Source organism: Phaenicophaeus curvirostris, chromosome 6 (genome assembly GCF_032191515.1).
Source record: "Phaenicophaeus curvirostris isolate KB17595 chromosome 6, BPBGC_Pcur_1.0, whole genome shotgun sequence".
Taxonomy (NCBI): Eukaryota; Metazoa; Chordata; class Aves; order Cuculiformes; family Cuculidae; genus Phaenicophaeus; species Phaenicophaeus curvirostris.
The window spans coordinates 27,628,891-27,646,308 of NC_091397.1; the positions used below are offsets into that span (position 1 = coordinate 27,628,891).

At 40.0% G+C, this 17,418-nt stretch overlaps 1 protein-coding gene across 2 annotated transcripts in view; it reads left to right on the forward strand.

The window, feature by feature from the left end:
- The window catches only part of UMAD1 (UBAP1-MVB12-associated (UMA) domain containing 1), an 86,840-nt gene extending 69,770 nt beyond the window's left edge, over positions 1-17,070 (forward strand). For both annotated transcript variants that reach the window (XM_069859694.1, XM_069859693.1), the window contains exon 4: positions 15,487-17,070. In XM_069859694.1, the coding sequence (XP_069715795.1) occupies positions 15,487-15,744 (258 nt within the window). In that variant the 3' untranslated portion in view covers positions 15,745-17,070. The remainder of the gene's footprint in view (positions 1-15,486) is intronic.
- The last annotated feature ends 348 nt before the right edge of the window (positions 17,071-17,418 follow it).

Here is a 17,418-nt window from a genome sequence, read left to right on the forward strand (position 1 = left end):
AAGTTTGCGGACGACACTAAGCTGGGTGCAAGTGTTGATCTGCTGGAGGGTAGGGAGGCTCTGCAAAGGGATCTGAACAGGCTGGACTGCTGGGCTGAGTCCAATGGCATGAGGTTTAACAAGGCCAAATGCCGGGTCCTGCACTTGGAGCACAACAACCCTATGCAGTGCTACAGACTAGGAGAAGTCTGTCTAGAAAGCTGCCTGGAGAAGAGGGACCTGGGGGGTGTTGGTTGACAGCCGACTAAACATGAGCCAGCAGTGTGCCCAGGTGGCCAAGAAGGCCAATGGCATCTTGGCTTGTATCAGAAACGGTGTGACCAGCAGGTCCAGGGAGGTTATTCTCCCTCTGTACTTGGCACTGGTGAGACCGCTCCTCGAATACTGTGTTCAGTTCTGGGCGCCTCACCACAAGAAGGATGTTGAGGCTCTGGAGCGAGTCCAGAGAAGAGCAACAAAGCTGGTGAAGGGGCTGGAGAACAGGCCTTATGAGGAGCGACTGAGAGAGCTGGGGTTGTTTAGCCTGGAGAAGAGGAGGCTGAGGGGAGACCTCATTGCTCTCTATAACTACCTGAAAGGAAGTTGTAGAGAGGAGGATGCTGGCCTCTTCTCCCAAGTGACAGGGGACGGGACAAGAGGGAATGGCCTCAAGCTCCGCCAGGGGAGGTTTAGGCTGGACATTAGGAAAAAATTTTCACGGAAAGGGTCATTGGGCACTGGAACAGGCTGCCCAGGGAGGTGGTTGATTCACCTTCCCTGGAGGTGTTTAAGGCACGGGTGGACGAGGTACTAAGGGGAATGGTTTAGTGTTTGATAGGAATGGTTGGACTCAATGATCCGGTGGGTCTCTTCCAACCTGGTTATTCTATGATTCTATGATTCTATAAGACAGTCTCCTTCTGCACATTGCAAAGGATAAGTTGCGACTCATAAACAACACTTTGTAAACTCTGATTTGTGCAATGTATTGACCCAGGGTCAGCCACCAATACCTGGGGGCCTTGTAGGGTTTTTCTCAGTTCTGAAGTGAGGAATTAGACTTGTTATCTGTGCAATAAGACAAACAGCTCAAAAAAGTAATGTAGCAGTCTTACAAAGCACTTTTCATTAGCACTTAGCAAGTGTGAAATAATGGTAAGCCCTTTCTTTAATTTCAGTTCAGTTTTCATTACAAGAATTGAGGAAGCCTTACAGTCCTTTAGGATGATACATGGATGTTCTTGTCTGGCCAGCAAACACACATAAACACAACAAATGGGTTAGAGTGTCCCTCCCTGTGGTGTCCGTAGTCAGTGCTGTGGCCGATCTGTATGATTGGAAAGGTTTGAGCAGCAGAAGACACAACCACCTCCTGTAGGGAAAGAACAAACAAGCATGGTATCCTTTCATCATTTAGTCCTTATAAATAACAATGTACATGCCCACATATTAAATGTTCATAAAATATTAAAAGTGACCTGATTATGAACCTCTTCATTTTGAGAGCTAGGCTGTAGTAAGGGAACACATACTCCAAATAGTGACCAAGGCACATGTATCCAGAAGCACAGTTTGCATACCTCTCTCTTTATTTTGGGCAGAGATTCACTATACTCTTGACTTAATTGCATGCTTATTCAGTTACAGTGGATGGTTCTTTGTAGCAGGAGATGCTCAGATTGGGTGCCCAGATATTATCATTGCATTTTTTTTTTTAGCCTTTCTCTAATTTTGGGATCTTCTGACTAGCTTAATCCCCAGATAAAACTACTGATTATCCTGTATCTCTTGCCCAAACACACGCGGTTGGACTAAAAGCCAGTAATGCTGCTTTACTTTGCTGCTGTCAACAAATTGATTGGTCAGTCATCCTGCCTCTGGAAGCAACCCTTCTGGGTTTTTGAAATATTAAAATTGATCTGAAATGCAGTGTAGATCATTCATCACTTGATGAGACTGAGTGCTAATACAGCCTGACAGTACAGTGCTATTTACAACACAATGCATTAGTGTAAAATGGTGGCTGAAAGACTAGTATAGGGCACCTCATTAATAATTGCTCTAAACACCAAGTAAGGAAAATAACAATGTCTTTAGGTTAGTTTTACTTCCACTTGCAGGGTAAAAAAAAACCGCACACAGACAGGAGTGAGGAGTCCCTTTTAATGGAAAGGAAATACGTCATAAAAACTGGCTTGCTTGAGTCCAAAGTGCTAATATTGACAGGTATATGTTTTTCTGTAATTTCCATCAGCGTGGTTTGATGCTTTCACTGTAATGTGCTACTACTGCTGTAATTTCTGCCTTAAGAAAGTCTCCAAAACTTTACTACTCCTCAGTCATATCATGTTTGTGAAAGACTCTCCTTTAGGTAGCACATAGTCAAATTTTGTCCTAAAGCACTTTTTAAACATACAAGATAAAATGGAAAATACTTGTTTGCAGATTTCTTTTCTTCCACAGTGTGACAAATTTTAATACTTTTCTAGCTTTATAATGCAATTAGAAGACCTGCTTGGTAAAAACAAATATATTTTGAAAGCCAAAAAAGTGCTGCACTTCCTTTTGACTATGGTCAAGTTATCTTCCTGCAGGAGAGAACCAGGAGGTGGAAAGAGACCATCTTGATTAAACAAGAGGTCTGATATTTGTTCCCTTTTCATTTATATAATTATTTTTTTTGTCCTTTACTGCTTTAAGAGTCATTGGGCTTTTATTCCTGCATCTCAAAAAGCCTAAGCAGTAGGTGTTTAGGCACCTCAGTCTTGTTACTGTTTGTAGATGGAAGCTTTACACTCTGGCTCCTAGTAAGCTGTTTGCTGAGGGTGCTCTTGAAAAGTGCTCCAGTTACACGCTGTGTATGGAGGAACTTAAAGTCAAATATCCATCCTTCCTTTCTCTTGTTGACTTGAATCTCTATGGAGAGAGCAGATGGGGAGAGAGCAAATGGGAAGTTGTGTTAGGAAAGAATAATTCACTTTTTTGGGATAAGAATATTTTAATTCTCTAAATAGGACATGTTGCTTATCTTGCCACGTGCTTGGGTTTTAAGCAGCATATTAAAAAACTCAGGATAAAGCACTTAGTACAGCAATTTCTATTCACACATTTGCCTGACAATTAATTTATGTTCTTCAAGACTGAGGAGAGGGACTGTTAGGAAGATCCAGAGGTTTAGTTACCTAACAAAACCTCTGAAAGCGCCACTGAGGACATTGTTTGCAGGGTTCAGACTAGGCATTCTCTCTGTTCACTGTACTCAATTAGCTTTCTCAGAAAACCAAATCCAAGATAAATTCCTTTTCCTTTCCTCTTACTGTAGATGGAAATTGTTATCCCTCTGTCTTTTTCCGCTCACTGATATTAATGTTCTGAAGAGACATTTCACGAATGTCACTGACTACTTCAATTACCCAAGGAGAGATTTCCTTTTCTTTTCAGAACAATAACTTCTGATTTAGCCAATTGGGCCAATTTACTGAAAAATTTATTGACTTTTTTTGTGAACCATTTGCTAAATAGTTTCTTACTAGTCTTTTATATTTAATTGACTTTTCTAAGTTCTTTTCTGACATAGATACCTTCTTTTCCCATTCCAGTGCTTGGATTTTCATACACTTAGTAGAATAATGAGACAATGCAGTATTATCCCTCTGTTGTAGAGGTTCTTCTCCATGGGCATCTGCCATCTCTGATGAACCGTCATCTTTTTCCTGCCATAGTATGTTACCACGCTGGAGCTTCTACAGTAGCAGGGGTTGGGAACAAGATGTAGAGACATGGAGGCAGAGTCCCAGTTTGTCTAACTTTCTCCTACTGAGGTCATCAGCTTCCTGAAAAGTATTCAGGATATTTTTCTGCTTGGAGTACTAGTGAGAAACTGAAATCTTATTGTCACTAGCTATATCGACCCTATATAGCTGCTAAATTAAAATGGATTATTTAATACTGTTTATTTCAATATGCAATTAAAGTTTTATAGAAAACTAATTTCTTAGTATATTCTGTGACTATACTGAAAAGTTAAAAATATAGCCTTTCCTCCTGATTCCAACTGTGTTAAATGAGTATTTTGGGGGGGAGGGGGAAGGGAAGAGGGTGTAACATTTGTATCCTAGTTATTTAAAACTTATTACCCCGCATACAGAGAACCCATACCTGGTTCAAAGTTCCTTGAATAGATAACTGAATCTTAGTAGTTAATATATGTGTTTTGTATTATATCGGGAACGAAGGTAGCAGCAAAATAAATGTGAGTACGTTGTGCTTTTGGATGACGCTGAAGTTACAGAACAAATTCATTATCAGCATTTATCAGACTTCTCTATTCATTTTGCAGTATATTGACTTGTCCTTCACTTCTGATTTGTGGCTGCGGAATGCACTGCTGGCTGTCTAGAGATGCCAGTACGTTCAATTACAGTTCTTCTGGCTGCAGTTTACTTGCTATAGCAATTTTCTCGAACTTTTAAATCTTTCAGCATACATGCTATAGAAAAAAATAAAACCAAAAGTTCTGGCCTAGTTAGTAACATTCCCTTGCACTGGTAGAAGCACAACATGCTGGATATTGTTCATGTTGCTTATTATAACGTATGAGATCTTTGCTGTGATTAGCTTGCATAGTACTTTGAAGGAACAGGGGAAGCAGATAAATTGATCCTTACTGAACCCACATCTCTCTCTTTCAAGATAGTTCTTATCACAATACTTATGTTGCAGAGGGGAATGTTGTCCAAAATTCACCTGTTAGTACAGTGCCCTAAGCTCAGGAGCCTCCAGAGGGGCACAGGGAGGCAGCAAGAACAGGAACCATGCTACTGAGGGGGCATAAAGGCTGTTACGGCTTGTCAGTTATCATATTCAAAAGTGCTAAAGTTGGTTGGGATAGAAGGAAACATAAGAGAGTAGTTATTTTCATGATCATGAGAAATTAAGACTTAGCATTTTTAATAAAGATTTAGAATACTTTTTTGTTTCCTTCTCATTTCTGCTTTCTCTTATATCTGCAGTCTTGCTTCATGTTGCACGTTACACCTGTTTATTCACAGTTTTACAGTTTCTCATTATAGATGCTCATAGAATCATAGAATCACCAGGTTGCAAAAGACGCATCGGATCATCGAGTCCAACCATTCCTATCAATCACTAAACCATGCCCCTCAGCACCTCGTCCACCCGTGCCTTAAACACCTCCAGGGAAGGTGACTCAACCACCTCCCTGGGCAGCCTGTTCCAGTGCCCAGTGACCCTTTCCGTGAAAAATTTTTTCCTGATGTCCAGCCTAAACCTCCCCTGGTGGAGCTTGAGGCCATTCCCTCTTGTCCTGTCCCTTGTCACTTGGGAGAAGAGGCCAGCACCCTCCTCTCCACAACTTCCTTTCAGGTAGTTGTAGAGAGCAATGAGGTCTCCCCTCAGCCTCCTCTTCTCCAGGCTAAACAACCCCAGCTCTCTCAGTCGCTCCTCATAAGGCCTGTTCTCCAGCCCCTTCACCAGCTTTGTTGCTCTTCTCTGGACTTGCTCCAGAGCCTCAACATCCTTCCTGTGGTGAGGCGCCCAGAACTAAACACAGTATTTGAGAAGCGGTCTCACCAGTGCCAAGTACAGAAGGAGAATAACCTCCCTGGACCTGCTGGTCACACCGTTTCTGATACACGCCAGGATGCCATTGGCCTTCTTGGCCACCTGGGCACACTGCTGGCTCATGTTCAGTCGGCTGTCAACCAACACCCCCAGGTCCCTCTCCTCCCGGCAGCTTTCTAGACAGACTTCTCCTAGTCTGTAGCACTGCATAGGGTTGTTGTGCTCCAAGTGCAGGACCCGGCATTTGGCCTTGTTAAACCTCATGCCATTGGACTCAGCCCAGCAGTCCAGCCTGTTCAGATCCCTTTGCAGAGCCTCCCTACCCTCCAGCAGATCAACACTTGCACCCAGCTTAGTGTCGTCCACAAACTTGCTAAGGGTGCACTCAATGCCTTCATCCAGGTCATTGATAAAGACATTGAACAGGGCTGGACCCAGCACTGAGCCCTGGGGAACCCCACTTGTCACTGGCCTCCAGCTGGATTTCACACCATTTACCAGCACTCTCTGGGCCCGGCCATCCAACCAGTTTTCCACCCAGGAGAGTGTGCGCCTGTCCAGGCCAGAGGCTGACAGTTTCTCAGGCAGAATGCTGTGAGAAACTGTGTCAAAGGCTTTACTGAAGTCCAGGAAGGCCACATCCACAGCCTTTCCCTCATCCAGCAGCCGAGTCACTTTGTCATAGAAGGCGATGAGGTTAGTTTGGCAAGACCTGCGTTTTGTGAACCCTTGTTGACTGGGCCTGATCACCCAGTTCTCTTGCATGTGGTTCATGATAGCACTCAAGATCACCTGCTCCATGACTTTCCCTGGCACTGAGGTCAGACTGACAGGCCTGTAGTTCCCTGGATCCTCCCTGCGACTCTTCTTGTAGATGGACACAACATCAGCCAGCCTCCAGTCCAGTGGAACTTCCCCAGTCTTCCAGGACTGTTGGAAGATGATGGAAAGGGGTTTGGCAAGCACACCTGCTAGCTCCTTTGGGTGGATCCCATCTGGCCCCATAGACTTGTTTGTGTCTAGCTGGGCAAGCAAGGCTCTGACTGCCTCCTCTTGGATTATGTGAGCCTCATTCTGCTCCTGGGTTTGTACATGGAGGGAACAACTTTAAAATTAAGGACTGGGGCAAAGAAGGCATTAAGTACCTCAGCCTTTTCCTCATCCCCTGTCACTGTTGTTTATAGGAAGAATTTTTTATTATCTTTCACAGACTTAGCCAATCTAATTTCTAGTTGGGCCTTAGCGCTTCTGATTTTTTCCCTGCATGATCTCACTTCCCGCCTGTAGTCCACCCAAGAAGCCTGTCCCTTCTTCCAAAGGTCATAGACATTTCTCTTCTTTTTGATATCTCTCAAAATCTCCCTGCTCAACCAAGCTGTTTTTTTTCCCCCATCGGCTCTTTTTCCGGAACATGGGGATGGCTTTCTCCTGAGCTGCTAGGATTTCCTTTTTGAAGAGCTCCCAGCCCTCATGGGCTCCCTTGCCCTTAAGGACTGTCTTCCATGGGACTTTGCCAGCCAGCCTTCTGAACAGTCCAAAGTTTGCCTTCTGGAAATTTAATGCGACTGTCCTGCTAACCACCCTCTTCACCTCACCTAGAAATGAAAACCCTATAATCTTGTGATCGCTTTGTCCCAGGCATCCTCCTACTGCCACATCCCCCACAAGGCCTTCTCTGTTCACAAAGAGCAGGTCCAGGAGGGCACCTTCCCTTGTCGGTTCACTCACCAGTTGTGTGAGGAAGTTGTCTTCCACGCACTCCAGGAACCTCCTAGACTGCTTCCTTTCTGCTCTGTTGTACTTCCAGCAGATATCAGGAAGATTGAAGTCTCCCACAAGAATGAGAGGCATCGATCTAGAGATTAACCCCAGCTGTTTATAGAAGAGCTCATCTGCTGCTTCTCCTTGGCTGTGTGTTCTGTAACAGACTCCCATCACAAAATCAACCTTCTGGTGGGCTCCTCTGATTTTAACCCACAGGCACTCAATCTCCTCCTCGCCACAATCCATCTCAACAGTGTCCAAGTCCTCTCTTACATAGAGGGCTACCTCACCTCCTCTCCTACCCTTCCTATCCTGCCTGAAGAGTTTGTACCCCACTATAGCTGCACTCCCAATTATATGAGTCATGCCACCACATTTCTGTGATGGCAACAACACAGCAACATAGCCTCCTTGCCCCACAACAGCTTCCAACTCCTCCTTCTTATTCCCCATGCTGCGTGCATTGGTGTAAATTCACTTCAGCTGGGCTGGCGAACCTTCAGCCCTCATAGAGGGAATAGAGTTTATTCCAAATTGCCTAGTCGTTGGAGTAGCTAATGCCAGAGTGCCAGTATCTTCCTTACCGTCATCAAGTGTAATCACCCCAACTTGTTCTGTGGTGATGTAGTGGTGGTCCTCACCAGCACATGTTTGACTTGTTATGGTTAAACACTTACTGAATTAAATAAAAAATAAGAATTAGGGATAAAGGAGTAAAAGAAGGTTTTAGGAATAAAAATGTCACTATAGAGTTTCAGTTACATTAAGTTCAATATATTTGCTTAATCTATAACCGCACCCCTCCAGGTATTTCCTGTTCTCAATTATTATTATAGGAGATTGAGTAAAAACAGAACCTTAATCTTGTTCTGGTTTGAGTTTGCAGAATTCTTAATGAAGGAAAGCAATTTTTTTCCTCTAGGATGAACAAACAATATAGCTGGTTTAGACACTAGAGATGCAGTCTTTTGTGGTACTTAAGAATACTTTCCAGGGTAGAACTGTATTTTATGAGTGTGTTATAAGTGAAACCCACAGGCATCTCTAGTATTTACTAGGATAATAAACACACTAGGATAATTAAACTAACACACTTAAACTGTGGAACATTCAGAGTATCCAGAGTTCAAATGGCAATGCCCAGTTCTTCACCTCTGCAGAGATTAACAGTTTTAGCTGTTTGAGAGGGCAAGGAGCATGTACAAATTACAGAAAAATCATTCTGCATTTAAAATATCAAATTGTTCCTATGTTAGAGAAAAGCACAGTTCTGAATAACTGCACTTTTCTAATTGCTTTAATGCCAGTAAGGATGTAAAAATGTACATCATTATTGATACTGAAAGTGTGGTTTAGCAAAGATTCCCCTACTGTTCTTTGCAGGCCAGGATACTCTGTAGGGAGCTTTGCTGTAATAATGAAATATTGTACAATGTCAGAGGTGCTTTTCACTGTTACTCTAGATGCTTTTTCTTCAAGATTTCAGCAACATTAACCTAACCTAACCTTCATTCTGTTTGAGTCTCAGAAACAGATGAAAAGCAAGCTATAAAGTGGAAAATGAAAAAGAAAATGTATGCCTTAAATATATTTAAATATTTATTTTAAAATCTAGTTCTGTTTTGCTTTGAACAGCAATAGAGATAAATGGAGAAATGCTGCTTACTAATCACACAAAATTTGCACAGGTAGCAGAAGCTCTTTAAGAAAGACAAATCACTGCTGTAGTACAGAACCAGAGTCATAAGAAGTTGGGAAACAGGAACTCAAAGCTGATGGGAAAGCTGATTTCTATTGACAGCCATTGTTGCTTCTAAAAGCCTCTCCAAGGAGTCGATCTTATCCCGGAAGCCTGCCCTGTTATAACCACTGACAACAGCAATCTTAGGCGAGTGTTATACAGTCCTATTCACTGCATTGCTGTTAAGAAAGAAATAAAGAGACCAGAATCCATTTGGATATGAAAATGAGCTACTGCCAGGTCTGCAGTGTTATTTCTTCCATCTACTTTTGTTCTCCCAGACAGAAATAACTTTTTTCTCAAGTCCCTAGGGTATGCTGTCTAAGATTTTGATTGAGCCTCAAAAGAATAGCAGCTCTCATGATTCCTGTGAGGATTTCTGAACAATCTTGGGGGCATCTGTGTTGTGCTTGTCCAGGTAGATTTCTTCCCTTCTTACAGTTCTGTAAGGATATACATCACATACATACCAGTGTGTTGGGTGTAGGGGTGTTTTGTCATTTTTTTGGGTTAGGATTTTTGTGACACATAAGAACTATCACGTCATGTATATTGTTTCCCCTTCCAGCCAGGTTTTACTGATCCTTTTCTCCTAGCTTAATTTTTCAAATAAAAGATGCTAAACACTTAGAGCACCTTGCAAGTAATTTTTCTTTTGCCCTCTGTTCTTCATTGCCATTACTGTTCTTATTTGTAAAGTGGGTCAATCTCAGTGGAGATGCTCACTCTGGAATTCCTACAGATTTTCTAAAAAGGCCCAGTGAATGCACTGAAAAGCAGCAATTGAAACACAATAGGCAGAGCAATCCCCTTAGACGATTTCCATTGCTAGGTACATCAGAAATAACTGTATCATGCTACATAAATTCTGAGATGCTTTATGATGCACCATTTGCTGTAATACTGCAAAATTGCCTGAAATCAAGAAGTTTCTGTATCACCAGTAGAGTTGTTGACCTCTGTAATAATTATGATATTGCTGGATATTTAGTAAATATTCTGGAAGAGTGAACATACTGTTTTTTTTCCTCAAAGCTGTCTTTTTAAGGAAGATGGGCCTACCTCTGGAAAAAAATACAACCAAACTTTTTTTCTAGAGAAAGCGCAAATTTCTTAAAATTAATCACTTTTTGCTAGAAAACCTTGCTTAGTAATTTGGATAATAGTGATGCTAGCACTGATCTTTGATTTTTTTTTTTCTTCAGAGGACTGTAAATCCAGCTTCTCAGTACGTTGTAAATTATGCATTTTTTCTTCCTTACGAGACTCTCGGCAGACTTTGTGGTTAGCACACAGAGATGCAGATTAGAAGTTAAAGGCAGCTGAGAAACATTTGGGAGGAAGAGGCAAAAAGGAAGAATTTATAGGATAACTTTATACTTTGTTAGTATTGAAGTAACTTGTAACATGCTTGCAGTCAGAGTGCAATGAGTATCTGGTGCATAGCTACCATGTATATTTACATACTGTTTCTTGAATCACTGTTCCTTTGGATTCCAAACCAAGAATGAAGAAAACACCTTCCTTATTTGAAATAAATTTGATTATCATACCTTCTGTAATTTTAACTGCTTTTTTTGATTCTCTGGTGTTCAGTGAAATGTAAATTGTTTGGTGATGATATTAAGTGCATTCAATTAATATTTCTCATAGCAGGATTGTGTGTTATAGCATTTGGCAGTGCTTTGTTCAGCTAATGTCCAGATAATATGCTCTGAATAGTTTGTATTCTGGATAAATAAGTTATGCATTTCTGTAAAAAACAGTGTGACTAATGCAGGATATCAAATTCCCTAGGACTTGCAGTTCTACATGTGCTTGAAGAATGCATGCATAAAAACATAAGCCATTTCATAACCTTGACTTTGGTTGTATCACATAGCTTTGTGCTGGTGTTGTATTGTAACCAGGTTGGGCGATCTCAGCATTGATGGGCAATTAATGTTCTCTACTAGAGTGCCAAGTTCTTCATTATGTTACCACAGCCGCTATAAAAGTCTGCTAGTCCAGTTGGCTTCATCAAAGTCTTTTCACTGATGTGGATTCTCCAGCATATGAGTGAAATAAGTCTTAACCCATTTAAAGGATGTCTTGATGATCTGGAAGCCTAAAAATATGTCTGGCTCAGTAAGATCTTGCATGTGAGGCCATTATCTAAATAGCACTGCAAGAGTACTCAGAAACAATTCTGCATAGTGAAGGCCAATTATTGCCTATAATGGCTGTGCTAGGCAGGATTGAAAAATTGCTTCTTGAAACCTCAATTGTTTAGGACAGGAACTTTTTCCTTGGTATGTAGAAACCTAGCAAATAATATGATATATAGGTAATACAATATATGCCACACGGTGCACCAGACAAAAAGATGGGCTCTACAAACTGCAAATGTGACAGAGTTTTCCAGCAGCTTATCTTTAGTTAACTTTCCAGGTTAACTTTGGCCAGTGTTTCTCTACCATGTTTGGATTTTGCATACTGCATTAAAGAATTGTCCTCCACAGGTCTGGGGTTTTTCCCATTGCATAATTTGTTGGGATGTGAGTCCAATAATAGTAACAAAAAATATGACTTGATGTAAATGACAAAGTGAATGTGAACATTTTAAGATAGTAAAATACAGCCATTTTCATGGGAGAGACAGTAGTGGTTTATGTGTGAAACTTAAATAGGAAATCTTGAGTCCTCTTCTCATTTCTGCTGTAAACTGATATTGTCATATTGGACCCAAGACCTTCTTATGAGAGGCTGAGTACACTGGGACCAGAAGATCATTGGATGTGAGATTGGATTATGGTATTTGTTATACTGACCGACGTGACACTTTTATTTGTTCCTGACCTATCTATATTATGGAGCTCCCAGCCATTTCAGGCTTTATTTATGATACTGTTTTCACTATTCAAATAATATTAGCATGTGTTAAAAACCTCAGTGACAGTATGCAGAGATTGAGTATGGTGAAATGATGTTTAACAGTAAAAGAACTGTAATGTAATTCATCCCTCCTTACTGCAGTATTTCTTAGAAATGTAGAGTGGGACTTGAAGGTAAGAGAAGCTGATTCTTTCTCTACCATTGTCAATACATGGTATATGCAGTTTGCAGAAAGGATTTTAATTTCTGGGGTTGCTCATTTGGCACCTTCCTAACAAAGGTAAAGTTTCTGTAGGGAAAAAGAAGATCCAAGATGTTTTGTGCTCTTTCCAATTTTTATTCTTTCTTTGAAGTTAGTTTTGCCATGTGATAGTCTGCTTGTTGTAAATTGAGTTCATCCAACTTGTGGGTCAATTAACATATAAACAGGTTTTCATAAAAGTATAATTTGCCAAACAAAATAAACATTAGGTTCTAGGGATTTCTGGTTATCATCTGAGCTATGGGAATAAGACAGCAGGTGAGGGATCATTTTTCCCTAGAATATGGGAGTGAGGGGAGGCAGAAAGGTCTTTGAAGATTTTGTTTAATTGATCCTAGATGTAACCTTTTCCTGTTCTTCATCTGGGGCTTTCTGGCTCCACTTTCCTCTTCAGAATATGGAACTGATGTAATACTAGCAAATACCAGCCACTCAGTAAATGCTCCACAGGTTATTTCTTTCAAGAGGGAAAGTAACAAATTTGTGCAGAGTAGAAATTAAGGGAAGTTTTAAAGTTCACCGTAGCTAGAGATTGAAGTACTTATTTGAAGTATTGAGGGGGCATATAAATATAGTTAACATAAATAAACGTTCTGTGTGTTTGGCAGTGTTCTTAGCAAAAGAATGTGTGTATAGCAGATGTTTATGAATTTTGTTACAATGCAGACCTTGAGCCTATTTGGCCATGAAAAGAAGAAGGACTTCCCTGTAAGCAAAATCAATTAGCATCTATAGAAGCTAAGATCCTTTTTAAAGCGAGAGCTGCTGCTCTTCAGCTTGGAGATAACTGTGCTGATTAGAACAGGCAAATACAACAGGTTTTAGGATTCTTCCTGAACTTATGGACTTATGGTGTTATCGCCTTTGGGTTTTTGCTCAGAGTTTGGAAAGCTGCAGTAGGACAACTATGCAGGCTATCTTCCTAACTTCTCTGCTAGCTTTCCTATTTGCTCTGCCCTCTAAAGAAACCAGAATCAGTAAGAAAAGGTAAAAGAAATCTTCTTTATCAACTCTTGCCTCTGCTGTTGCATGCAGCATTCTGAAGAGCTGTTAGTTACTCATATGAACAGAGAACTGAGAAGAGGAAAGCTATGGGAAATTGAGAACAAGTATTGGAATACTGTAGCTGTAGGAATTATGTAGTACAGACTTGCTGGTATTATGGTAGCTTAGAGAATATTGCTACAGCAGGAGGAACCCCATGACATACACTGTCTAAAAGGGTCTGAAGTGGCCTAGAAGAATAAACAAAGATGAGACTACTCTTCTCTTTTTGTCAAAGAAAATAACATGTCTTACAGCCATTAGCCAGCAGGTTATCTGAAAGAGGAGGAGGGGGGGTGGAAATCGAACAGGATTTATACTGGCAGTGAATCCTAGCAGCTCAGTAGGAAGATGCTTTCCTCCTGTGCCTCCTTTGGAGGTTTTTTGCTCCTCTTTTGTAATGGATCATAACCAATAAGTTTAGTAGTTATATCTAGCAGTCATCTCTTTTATTAAGACTTCTTGACTTTAGGAAATTTTACATTATTATCCTGTGACACAACAGCAATGGATCTTGGGAAGCTTATCTTGAGCTTAGCTTTCTAATCATTGTGAATATAAACAAAAGCTTCAGAGTGAGGGTCCATTTCAGAGCATGCAGTACCACTAACCCTTTCTGTTCCAGTAGCTTATAAGGGAGCAGTCTTCCTAAGACAAGTACTGACTCTGAACTAACTTGGATTGGCAAGATTATCTACTTCATTGTTAACAGTTTAATAGAAGGTTTAAGGATTTTTTTATATGCCCAATTAGATGAAATCCTGGGTTGCATAAGGAATGACTAGTGCTCCGGTTGCATTGAAGTCAAATCCAGTCCTTCCTTTGAGAAGGAGATGGAGTGCCTTTTGCCTGGCTAAATGCTTAGCTGTGTTACATACTGCCTGGCTAGCAAACAAATAGCCCCACTGCCACTTCATCACCCAAACTGTCCTTCTGTCAAACAGACACAACCTCAAGTTCTCCCTTAACAACCATGATCTGTAACATTAAACTCTGGCAGAGGTTAGATCTTGAGCAGCACAGCTCCCCTAAAAATCATGGAAAAATGTAGGATGAAAGTGACCTCTGTACAACTAGATCCATTTAACACATATCAATTGAACACCAAATTAGCATTTAAAGCTTTCAGTGCTTTGCATTCCCTAATAACAGTATAAGCTTTGGGATTTTCTGGCTGTGTACTGAGTTTGGAGGGTTGAAAGGAAGAAGTCAGGACTGCAATCAGAAATTCATGTCTAATTTTCTTGGTTCTGACATGGCTCATTAAGCACTTTTGAACAAATTATGGAATAGTTCTGTATGTGGGCTTATACAAAACAGAAATCCATATAACAAATACCTTAGTCCTAGAGATGACATGACAGCTGTCTGTTTGCATAGCATTTTGTTGCTGTAAATAGTAAAACAAGTTAGATTTTATTTCTGGAGGCAGTTTTTCTGGTTTTAGAACAGTAGAAATTTTAGGATAGACACTTAATAAGGTCATATTAGTAGGCCAGTGTCAAAGCTTGCAAGTCTATTGGGTCCAGTACACTATCTGCTGGTATTTTCAGTAAATTATATTGACTTCTTCTGCATGTCAGGGTGTTTGTTTGGTTTTTTTTTTTATTTCATTGTGAGTTTTGGTTCAGGGCTTTTGTAGTGGTTTTCTTTTTTTTAAAAGTTTTGTTAGCTGTGTTTTTCCATAACACCCGTATTTGGCAATGCATATGTTGCCGCATATAATAGACCTCACCAGGCAGTCATGCAATTCCATTTTAGATTGTGAAGCAACATCAGCAGTACTTTGAAATAACTGGAGTGGATTTTAATCACCAAAGCCATGCTTTTCTGGGATAACTTCTGAAAAGGCACAAGGGGAACAAAAGACATACCTTCATCAGTTTATGAAAGGAATTATATGAAGTAATTTCCCCTAAAAAAAGACTGGACATAATGACAAAAAGCCCTACCAGCCTTAAGGGTTTTGTAAATGCAGAATAACATTAGGTGGAGAAATCCCACTTCTCACTCAAAAAAGTTTATTGTTGTTTTTGCTTTAAGTCAAGTCAACCTGACCCAAAGAATTATATCAGTAAGTATTAAGAATTGCTATTTTAGATCTACCCGAACCAAACTCTGAAAGTGATTTATTTTATTTTTTTTGTTTCATTTCCTAGTAAGACATTCTCGTTCTAAGTACAAACCCTTAGCTGCCTGACTTGTCATATCTAAATTTCTATTCTTCTGTTCTCTTTAGATAAATACAGGGCACCGATCACAGTTGCCTGTATCAAGTGCAGAGGTGGGAAATGAAAGGAGTCAAAATTTGGAAAGCAGCCCTTTCATGTCAGATCTCCTGAGTGACATACCCTTTGCCCTAGCACCACATGTGTTAGCAGTAGAGGGTACCTGTAACGATGTTCCTGACCGATTGCTCACCTACGACATCAATGATAATTTATCAAGATTTTGGTATGACTTTACGCTTGAAAATTCAGTGCTTTGTAATATGTAATGTTTTCTTTATTTTTATTGTCTATGTAAAGGAAGAAGTCTTGAGGTGAAGATAAAGACCTAATTTAATTGACTTAATATTTTGGGGACCTGCCACTGGTGTATCAGATGCATTGCATTGAAAGGATTGTTATTCACAACTGTGTTATATTTCTTAGCTTTAAGTGAACTGTAACTTACTATGTTAAATATTCTGTTTATCTCTAAAGAAATCAAGCAAAGCTGTTGCAGCCTGAGTAGGAGACTGGCTGTTGGTACCTACTTCCAGTAGGCAGGCTGCAGACACAAACATTTCATAACTTTAAGAGGAATTCTGTGCATGTCTGCACTGTTTTGTTATTTCACTCAGCTCCTAAACATGTAGGTCCTATTACACGTTTCTTTAGGATCACCTCTGATTTTCTACAGATAGAAAGCAAAAAGCAACCCTGCTTTGCACGATTGGACAGACAGATTTTCAGTTAAACCATATTTTAAAACTCAGAGTTAATTAGGATTACTTAAATAGCTACGAAGACTTGTTAGAATTGGTTAAACTTACCAGTTTGTAAGTGAAAATCCGTTGCTCTGCTCCCTTTCCAGTAGATGGTATTTTTGTCCATCTTATTTTGTGCCTGGACAAGTCCTCCCCACATGCCTGTTGTCTGCTGTTTTTTCTCATTATCACATGTGTTCCTGATTTATACACAGATCAGCTTTTCCATTTTAACCTCTTTGCCCCCTGAAGAAGGAAATCTCAGGACATCTACTTTTTTAATAGTCACACACTTCTTTTTCTAATTTGTGTGCCAGAGATACATATGGCAATGTTTAACAACAGGAAAACATTACATTGTTTCTTATCCAGCTAAATTAAATGGCTAAGTACCTAAACATGCATTCTCACAGACCACTATGTCCCTCGCTCACAAGCTTTGAGCATGTTTTTGCCGACTAAAACCAGAGCTGCTGTTGCATAAGTAGCATCTCTCTGATGTAACATCATAATTGGTGATGAATAATGACCTGTGTCTTGGGGTAGAATACTTATATAAATACTTATATTGTGCCTAATATTTGTGGATATTTTCATATGTTTTCTATGCTCTGTGACAGCTTAAAATACAAGTATTTTCAGACTTGCATCCTCTTACAGTATTTGAGATACATACTGTAAATGATGGAGAAACTACATAGTGAATACACCTTAGGTTGCTAAATGTTCATGGTTTAGATTTTTTTTAATGTATGTATTTAATATTTTTGACAGCTGTGTTCATAAATGTTTTGAAGTTACTGCTTCAGGGAAAGTATCTGTGTTGCACTCAATAAAAAATACTGAATACAACTCTGAGTTACTTTTAATGTGTAAGAGTTATTATTTGGCTTCACCTGTACTGTTTACCGTAACTGTTACCATTCAGACTTCATGGGAGCTTGAACTTGGAAATTGAATTTGGAAATCTTTTTATTGTCATTTAAATATTAGGGTCCTTCTAATCAAATATATCACACTTGCATCTGATGTATTCTGTGTTCCATGTTGGTGGCTTGCAGTGTTTTAGGTGGCATTCATGTCCCTGCTCTAAGTAATTCTCTAAGTCAGAATTAACTTTACCAAGTTGTTTAGAACTGATTTGTGTGCTGAATTTTGTAGTTAACACATATATTTTCATTATTGTTTTATATTTAATCA